This window comes from Archocentrus centrarchus, chromosome 4 (assembly GCF_007364275.1).
Source record: "Archocentrus centrarchus isolate MPI-CPG fArcCen1 chromosome 4, fArcCen1, whole genome shotgun sequence".
NCBI classification, from domain to species: domain Eukaryota; kingdom Metazoa; phylum Chordata; class Actinopteri; order Cichliformes; family Cichlidae; genus Archocentrus; species Archocentrus centrarchus.
The window spans coordinates 23,411,250-23,421,137 of NC_044349.1; the positions used below are offsets into that span (position 1 = coordinate 23,411,250).

General features: G+C 42.6%; 1 protein-coding gene across 1 annotated transcript; it reads left to right on the top strand.

The window, feature by feature from the left end:
* The first annotated feature begins 821 nt into the window (after positions 1-821).
* Positions 822-9,836, top strand: mpnd (MPN domain containing). The gene is made up of 13 exons (XM_030726557.1): positions 822-1,490; positions 1,998-2,200; positions 2,337-2,558; positions 5,975-6,074; positions 6,143-6,221; positions 6,307-6,403; positions 6,492-6,564; positions 6,646-6,722; positions 7,265-7,433; positions 7,860-7,930; positions 8,537-8,626; positions 8,723-8,815; positions 8,900-9,836. The coding sequence occupies exons 1-13, from the start codon at positions 1,487-1,489 to the stop codon at positions 8,984-8,986; spliced, it is 1,365 nt and encodes a 454-aa protein (XP_030582417.1). The 5' UTR covers positions 822-1,486; the 3' UTR covers positions 8,987-9,836.
* The last annotated feature ends 52 nt before the right edge of the window (positions 9,837-9,888 follow it).

Consider the following 9,888-nt stretch of genomic DNA (forward strand, 5'->3'; position numbering starts at 1 on the left):
TTAAATAAATAAATACAGATAAAAGATGTATTTTTAGGATGCTGCAGGCTTAGTGAAGTGCCCTGAAGTACTAACAATTAGTCTGATTAAGTGTAAATGTAGAAGCCCTGGGCCATGTCCAGATTTGGCTACTTATTATTTTGCATTTTATTATAGGTAAAGCTCCTTTTAAATAAACACAGGAAAATAATGTAATCTCCATTTGCAAGATTAAAGTAATGTGCATACTAATGAATTAGTAAATATATAACATCCATCACGAAAGTACTTTTACTCCAAGTACTTTAAGTATATTTTGATGCTAAAACTTTTGCACTATTTAGGATAGATAGATAGATAGATAGATAGATAGATAGATAGATAGATAGATAGATAGATAGATAGATAGATAGATAGATAGATAGATAGATAGATAGATAGATAGATAGATAGCCCCTGTCTCACGTTGCAATGTGCAGTGCCATTTTTGTGCAGTGCCACTTGTCAGGTAATATATCTATATGAGGGCAGACTGGTGCACATAACCTGGAAAATGCAGCCGATGTTTTCCACACTTATTCTCTGCACTTGATTTAAGTCTGAACAAATATTCTGGTTTCATGTGACCCCCTCTGGCTTCTCCTTGGTCCCGTATGTGCTACCCAGCTGAAAAATAATAACACCTCTGCTTGGACCGCAGATACCAGTCTAGGAGATTTAGAACAATCTTAGAAGTCCCTGAACACTAGCCTGTGCTACCACCAGGTGGGGGTAATAAGGAGGACCCAGTGAGGACAGACTGCCGGAGGTTTGCTGCCCTCCGCAGGCAGCTTCCCGGTAAATGTGCTTCGTTTCGGAGATAAAGAAGGAACATCTCGGCATATAAAAGGAAACAACACTAATACATAGCGCGGAGAGGGGCTGGGTCATAGTTTAACAGCATGTAAATCATTTTCTTTAGCTGCTTTGTGGTGTTTCTCACGGGCAAATGCCACATAATCTTGAGGACGCACTTTTAATCTGCCCAACAAACCAAATAGCGGCTGCTTCACGTGCACGGGGCAGCGACACTTGATTTTTGCGGAGGAAAAGCGCAGACGCAGCGCTGCATTGTTTAGATTTAGCCATTTCTTCGACCCCCGCATGATTTCTCTATCACAATAAGTGTTGTGTAGTAATGCAGCGGGTGTGGATGAGTAAATAACGGCAGACAGACCGGCATGGCACGTCAGACAAACCCGTTTAGAAGAACACAGGGAGAGTGACAAGGACGGGAGAGGGAGAAAGAAAGGGGAGGGGAACTGACATTAAAGCAACACAACAAGGAAACTACACTGCACAGCCACAGACGCCTTCATTTTATGTTTTTGAATAATAGCCGGAGCTAGTGTGGCGAAGTGTATCTGTGAAATCTGCCCGGAGCTCAGCCCCGGACCGCGGCTGCCCCGAAAAGGAGCAGCTTTTCACCGAGTTGGATTTAAAGGCGCTCTCCGTCGCTTTCTGAGATATGGGTAAGAATAATGAAACGGGGGTTTAATTGTGATTCTGAGTGAAATTAACTGAGGGGGAGCAGGCCTCTTCTTGCGGACAGAGCCGTGCCCTGATGGGAGGTGGAAACAAAGGCCAGCAAAGCTTAGCCGTAATTAATGAAGTGCCAATTTAGATTATCTTTTAGCTTTTTCGCCCCCTCCTGAGATTCCTTTCTCCATACATTGCTTTCATTTCCACCATGCTGCAGTCAAGGATGCTGGCTGCCATTACAGCGGCGCTTTCATTATAATTAATGGACATTTGCACTGACTTTGTTGCTAATGTAACTTTAATATACAAATGTCTTCCTATAGCCAGGTGCTGGGGTGATTTTTATTTATTTATTTTTTTTAACTGAGTAACATGAGAAAGCAGTTCATGCATCATAACAAGCCAGGATTCTAGTTTTGGTTTTAACATCACACCCACATATGACTCCAGCGGGCTTGATGATCCTCCATGAGTGAGTGTTTGTGTGCTTCCTTCAGGATCAGAGCCACCCAGCTCTCCACAGGTGGTAGAGGACGGAGGAGAGGAGGATGAGGAGGAGCTGAGCGGAGGGGAGGAGGCAGACCTGCGGTCCAGCTCAGGCCGGGGCTCCCTGCTGACCCGGAGAGGCATCACCCTGAGGGTGCTCCTCAAGGATGGCCTGGTGGAGCCAGGGGATGGCGTGTTAGCCATACACTATCTGGTAATCACACAGCACACCTATCTGAAAGTGCTTTTATTAATTATTCATGGAAACTGCACCTGACATCTCCCTCTGATACAGTAAAACACACCACGAAGGTCATAAATTTCTGCTTTTTCTGGTCCTCTATCTGCAGGGTAAGAACTTTGTAGGAGACCTGTTGACTGATGGGAAAATCCGATGGGTGGAGACAGGCCAGATCTTCAACTCCCCCAGTGCCTGGGCAACACACTGTAAGCGTCTGGTCAACCCGGCAAAAAAGTCCGGCTGCGGCTGGGCGTCTGTGCGCTACCGGGGACAGAAGCTGGTTCAGTACAAAACCACCTGGCTGCACAAGTATCAACCCAGCGCTGACATGGTGAGAGGAGGATATCTGAAGTGGGTCATTCTTAGTATGTAGTGGCTTGTTAAAGAATATAGTGAATGTTGTGTAAAAATTAGCTAATACCTAGCTATTTCTAAAAGCTTGTTTTTTATTATAATCTCTACCGTCTGTGATTATTTTTGACAATAATCACAAGTAGCCTAAAATTGCCATGTCTCCAATCATGTTTGTTCAAGTTGAGTTACCAAAATAAGTTATAAAAATGAAAATAATTTGACATTTTTCATTACTGTTGTATAACCTTCTTTATAATACTTTTATTTTTGCTATTAATACTTTTTTTAATGCTTAAAGTCAAATAAGTTGTGTACCTGAATTGTCTGACCTTCCTGTTAATCTTATGGGAATCCCTCACTGTTCCTTTAGTCAGATGACTTACATTAAGTAAAAAATAATTTGGAGGGGAATCATCTACAATAACAAGAGTATATATTACTCTTTTTATTTTTCAGCCTTTTTTTTCACGATATTTCAAAATGGTTCACTGATGTGGTGAAACATAACATGCCCACCCTGTTACGTTTGATATTTTCTTCTTGTGCTAGCCTGCTGTTCATTGCATGAGTAATAATGGTCAACTTATGCATAAAATTAAAAAAAAATCAACAGCTTTGCTTTCATGATCAGCTCCCTTTTCACCACGACAGACCAGTACAGTGTCTCCATCACTGCAGCTGCAGCACCAATCTGTCAGCCTCCTGCTCCCTTCTCCCGTCACTCATGAACCAGACCGTGAGATACTTAAACTCATCCACCTGGGGCAGCAACTCGTCCCTGAGCTGGAGTGTTCACTCCACCCTTTTCCGGCTGAAGACCATGGCCTCAGACTTAGAGGTGCTAATTCTCATGCTTGCCACTCACATTCGTCTGCAAATCTTTCCACTGTGAGCTGGAGGCCACCACCCGATGAAGCCAACAGGACCGCATCATGTGCAAAACCCACAGGAAACAAGCTTTCTGGTCCGTATTGCCGTAAGCTCTGTGGTTGTACAGGGACTGAATGGCCTGCAACAACGGGCCAGACATCCCATACTCCCGCAGCACTCCCCACAGGATACCATGAGGGATGCGGTCAAATGGTTTTGCCAAGTCCACAAAACACAGCTGGTCCAGTGTTCCACAACCAGGAAGAAAACTGCATTGTTCCTCTTGAATCTGAGGTTTGACTAACGGATGGATCCTCTTTTCCAGCACCCTGTCATAGACCTTACTGGTGTGGCTGAGGAGTGTGATCCCCCCAATAGTTGGAGCACATTCTCTGGTCCCCCTTCTTAAAGATTGGGGCCACCACGCCAGTCTGCCAATCCAGTGGCACGCCCCAGATCTCCATGCGACGTTGCAGAGGCGTGTCAACTAAGACAGCCCTACAACATCCAGAGTCTTCAGGAACGCAAGGCGAATGTCATCCACCCCAGGGGCCCTGCCACCAAGGAGTTCTTTAACCACCTCAGTGACCTCACCCCCAGTCATGGGTGAGTCACTGAGGTCCCAGACTCTGCTTCTACTACAGAAGGCGTGTCAGTGGGATTAAGGAGGTCCTCAAAGTATTCCTTCCACCGTCCAACTATAGCCTCAGTTGAAGTCAGCAGCGTGCCACCTGCACTATATACTGTGTGAGTAGAGCACTGTTTTCCCTCCTGAGTCACCTGATGGTTTGCCAGAATTGCTTCGAGGTAGTCAGAAAGTCTTTTTCTATGGCTTCACCGAATTCCTCCCACATCCGTGTTTTTGCTTCAGCCACCGCCTGAGCTGCGTTCCACTTGGCCTGCAAATACCCATCAGCTGTCTCCAGAGTCCTACAGGCTAACCAAGCCCGATAGGACTCCTTCTTCAGCTTGATGGCTTCCTTCACCTGCGGTACATTTAGGTGCGCCAGGTCTGTCCAGCATCCTCCCCCGCCACCTGATCCAACTCACCACCAGGTGGTAATCAGTTGACAGCTCTATTCCTCTCTTCACCCGAGCGTCCTGATCATATGGCCGCAGATCTGATGATACAATTACAAAATCGATCATCGACCTACAATCCTTATGTTCCAACATGGTGTTCATTATAGACAAACTGTAGTTTGCACAGAAGTCCAATAACAAAGCACCACTCAGGTTCAGATCAGGGAGGCTGTTCCTCCCAATCACACCCCTCCAGACTGTCATTGCCCACTGGAGTGTTGAAGTCTCCTAGTGGCACACACAAACCCCTCTGCCACAATAAGGTGGCGATTCACAGCCATGAATAATGTTATTTAAAGCTCTAGAATTATACATTTCTAAAATGATAAATATTTTAATTTAATAGATGTTATAAACTTTTAAATCTTTACAGGATTATAATTTATTAAACATGTGAATTATGGGTGATTGGAATGCAAATCTGTACAATTATACAGAATTAATTTTCTCACATTTTTTTTGCTAAGTTCTAGCTGTGAAACCACATAAAAATTGCAAGCTCTCATGGTATATTATGGAGTGGAGCAAGCATTCATTGGTGTGATGTAATCCCTGTTGTTTCCTGTCCGTCCTGTCTTCCATGGAATGAATTGAGAAACTTAAACAATTTACATTTGACCAAATATTATTAAAATTAATTTTTTATCTAAAATAAATTAAACTGCTTTAAAATGCATTATGTCCTTTTTCAGATAATACTTGTTTATTAACACCCGCTTAAACACATCTGCAGGGTAAAAGTCAGGGACATTTTAGCTCTTAGAAAATGTAAATATGAAAGTGACTAAATATTCAAAACACTTTATTAATAGAGATGAGAATTTCCTGTAACAAGGGGAACGTTATAGCATAACATCCTCAGCTGCACCAATGTATTTTTTTTTTTAGTTTCAAAGCTGTGTTTCAGATGAAATTGGAAAATCATGGAAATGAAAAGTTTTGCTACAATGTTACAACTTGAAATGGCACTGAATAGCACTGAATACCAGAATGTTTTTCCCTTTATTCCACCTTAAACGTCATGATCCAACTTTTTACTTGAAGCAAATGTACTTGAAGCAGGTGCGGTATAAAAAAATGGATGTTATTGTTGTGAGGTTTTATGAAGGTGTGATCAAGCCTTTAAAGATCTCAGTATAGTGCGGCCCATGAAATAGAATAAAGGTTATAGTTTGGCACTTCATGACAGTTAGCTGGCGCTGACTCGTGCTGAGAGGGAAAAAAAAAAGAAAGAAAAAGGCAAAGAAGCAGCAAATGTGATTGTGAAAGAGGGATGATGAAATCGGTTAGGAGCAAAAGACTGAAAATAAAGTCTTCTTTGACATCTCCTCTCTCACAGAGGAATAAAGAAATGATACATCATTCATTACAATAAAGTAAATATATATACAGTGCCATAATCTTAATTTGCCATGCATTGTGTTTCATTCCTGTTGCCAGAGCTTGGTCAGTGAGGAAGATGATGACGAGGATGAGGAGGAAGGGAAGGCAGCTGTGCAGGCAGATGAGAAGAACAAGAACACCAAACCTGGATTACATGGTATCATTCCTCTTCTCCTATCTACTCTACTCTACTGTACTCTACTCTTAATATATTGTGTGTTACAGATGTAATGGTTTCACGGAGAACTGACAGAGAGAGAATCCCTGTCAGATATTGCACTTTGGGCACCAGAGATGCTGCCAGGTACCACCTTATCTGTACTGTTCAGCGGTTCTGTGCGTGAAGAGAATCAGAGTACAATGAAAAACGTGTAAACTTGTCTTCTCAGAGATCCGCACACACTAGTGGAGCTGTCAGCCTTCTCGGCCATCAACAGATTCCAACCTTTCAATGTAGCTGTGTCCAGTAATGTACTGCTGCTAATGGTAAGCATCAACATGATTCAAAGCAGACCAGATATTCATATTGATGAAAAATAAAGAGACAAAACGACCTGCTTTTTGGCCGTTACAGGACTTTCATTGTCACTTGACCACCAGTGAGGTGGTGGGATACCTCGGAGGACGATGGGATACCAACACACAATGTGAGTGTGACTTTATCCAAAAAAAAGAGAAGAAAAAAAACCATCAAGTTAAAGCTGTCTTCACCTTTCTCTGTATTGTAGTGCTGACAGTCTTACGGGCTTTCCCCTGTCGGACCAGGTTGGCAGACAGAGACTCGGCTTCTGCTGTTGAGGAGGAGGTAACGCATGAACAGAAAACATAAAGGTGAAAGAAACCCACTTCAAACATTTACAAGTTGGGGTTTGCAGCTCAGCAGCCAGCACTTGTCAACATGCATATCTACACAAACCAGAGAACGCAGTCTTGATGTTTGTTGAAGTGAAGTGTGTTTTGCCTTTTAAATTGTATGTAACATCACACGTTTGTAGTTGGCTAGCATTGACAAAATTTTCCTGCGTCTCAGGCGTAAGTGTGAAACCTTAAAATGTGAAATCCATCTCCTTCGTTTAGGTAAAGTAGTGTAGAAACACACTTTATGTGAAGTAAGTCAGTGAAACTGCAACAGTGTTGCAGTTGGGATAATCACAAAATAACCATGTGAAAGCTTAGCCACAAATTGCAATCTAAGTCTTAAAAAAATACAACCAAAAATCTTTGAATAATCCTTTCATGGTGTCCACAATAATTGACTGTTTTTACTCATCTGATCAAACATTTAACGCAAACGTGCCTTCAGCTATTTGTTTTGTTAATCGGCGTTTGTCACGTTTGCTGTTTCAGATTTGCCAGAACCTGTTCATGCGTGGGTTGTCGTTGGTGGGCTGGTACCATAGTCACCCGCGAGGCCCGGCCCTGCCGTCACTGCAGGACATCGATTCCCAGATGGACCATCAACTGAGGCTGCAGGGCTCAAACAACGGCTTCCAGCCCTGCCTGGGCATCATCTGTGGTAAGTCATTAGATACAGTGTGACATTATAGCAGTGCTGTAGACAGTGATCTAATTTATTGAGTATTAATCAGTGTACTGCAGTGTCAGAAATAATGATGAATTAAAAAAATTATGAAGATGTCAACTAATAGTAGCATTATACAGTACATTACCTGGGAAAAAGAATAAGATCAGGATTAATTGTCCTTACAGTGTATAACAGTTCAGGTTTCAGCAGATGGTGCAAGATAACTGGGGTTAGAATAAGCAGGGTGATGTATGAATTTACAGAGAAAAATACATTAGAAATGGTAACATTAAACCAGCCATAAACAACTGGATACTCGCATGAAGATACTCTAAACAGTGGTGATTAAAGAGCCTCACTGAGCCTCACATAAAGGCAGAAATGTGTGCGTTAGCTTTCAACTCTTTTCTTTTTCAGGTCCGTATTATCACGGAAATCAAGGTGTGGCATCTACAATAACTCCATTCTGGGTTGTACCTCCACCTGAGGTGAGAGCGCTACAACTGTTTGAGCTGCTCACCTTCTTTTCACTTACATTACAGACGCTAAACATAGAGCCTGGAGCCACAACTGGCCCACCTAAAGGTCCCGCCTGTCCACTGTACAGCTTAACAGGGTGCACAGATTGCAAAGGAGGAAGACTTTTTTTTTTGCAACACGCAGCATTGTGTTGCAAGTTCTTCAGAGTGAATCATGTGCAGACTGTCCACAGAGTTATCAGAACTGTTATTTTCATCTTAGCCAGATGTCTGAGTCCTTTTCAGTTTTACAGTCTCCCTGCTGACAAAGATGTTACTCATGGTCCACAATTGTACTAAGGTGGTTACGTCCACAGAGGCTCTCTGCAGTAGCATTTCTTTTGTAATGACTTTAGTCTGGCTGAATGTGGAAAAACTGAGGGATACTGTTAAGTCTGAGGCCGCTCATCATCAAACTTCTTTAAAAGAAAGGGAAAGCCGAGCAAGTGGAGGTTATTAGGCAACAGTTTTAGTGGCCCCTGTTTGTGGCCTATGACATAAATTGGGTTTAACCTTTCTGACACTGTTCATTTAGACACTTGGACTCAGGATGCTAAATATCATCTCTTTCTGCAGCAAAGGCCTAATGACTATGGCATCCCAGTGGCTGTCGAGGTCACCTACGTGCAGGACAACTTCCTCACCAGTGACGTTCTTAACGAGATGGTATGATACTGCAGGACGCAACCCATGAAAAGCCTGTAAAAAAATGTATGTGCTGCTGTATATCATAAAAAAAAAAAAAAAAATTCTCCTGCACAGATGCTGCTGGTTGACTACTACAGAGCAGCTCCTGACCTTGTTCAGTTCAGCCAGTACTGGTGTCCTGATACGACCATGATGGACAAAATTAAGGTAAGATGAGTTAAAGAAAATCTCTCGCTTTGTGCCTGATCAGATATTAGGGCCAGCTGACCTAACTCATCTTCCTCCCCTCAGGGCTCTCTGAGTTGCCACGCTCCCAAAGACCAGGCCTACTCTCAGATATTGGAGCATGTCTACAGTCAGCTGAGTAACATGCACTAAACAGATCCGCACGGCATGCGTGACGCGGCCGAGCCCCCTCTCAAGTCGTTCCACTTCAAGCACCATTTTTTTGCTGAGCCTGCAGAATTGGTGTGACTGACAGTGTGGCATACAATGTACAGTAAAACCTGCTTGAAAAACATATAGATGCCTTGAATGCTCATATGCTTGAGTGATACTTAATAGTAATACAGCATTATCATGAGATCAAACACATTTCGATGTCTTGAAATCTGCCCCAGAAAGTTGCATTTACCAGAAGAAACCCAAAACCAAAAAGCAGCAGTTTAGAAAACATGAGACTAGACCAATATTTTACAGTAGGACACGATCTAGAAACATTTTGTGGACTAGAAATCAGCCTTTCTGGCCTTTTACCTTTTATGCATGGACCTACAGTATGTGCCTATCTGTGCCAGTAACCTGTGGCAATGAGCAAATATTGGCAGATATGTACAATTGCCTTTATCGACTAAACCAATGGAACAGCGTTTGAGGGGAAAAAAAGTGAAAACTAGCGCTAAATCCACAACAGTGACCTAAAGTGTACTCTGGTTTTTTGAGTGCATCAAATCTGCTGTGCCACACAAGTTAAATTTTTTTTTTATAGTGTAATGAAACAGGTATGCGTGTTTCTGTTTGTGTGAGCTGTGTTGTGAATGTGCCCGTCTACTGTCTTCCTGTCAGGTGAAGTGAAACATGAGTCCTGTTGGTTAGGAACAGAGATTTGCTTCCTTTTTACCTGTACTGTATTTATTACTAACTGTGGATTGTATAGATACATCTTTGAGGACAGAGGAATGCCTTAAGCCTGCTGATTGATGATCCACAAAGCATTAAAATATACACACTGGAACTATTTAAACATGTGTTTGTTATTTTTTCCACTTCAAAAATACACT

Excerpts from the sequence above, each read along its gene's own strand:
- mpnd (XM_030726557.1), top strand. Across the intron at positions 6,723-7,264 it reads CTTCTGCTGTTGAGGAGGAG|ATTTGCCAGAACCTGTTCAT; the intron begins GTAACGCATGAA and ends TTGCTGTTTCAG. Across the intron at positions 8,816-8,899 it reads CCATGATGGACAAAATTAAG|GGCTCTCTGAGTTGCCACGC; the intron begins GTAAGATGAGTT and ends TCCTCCCCTCAG.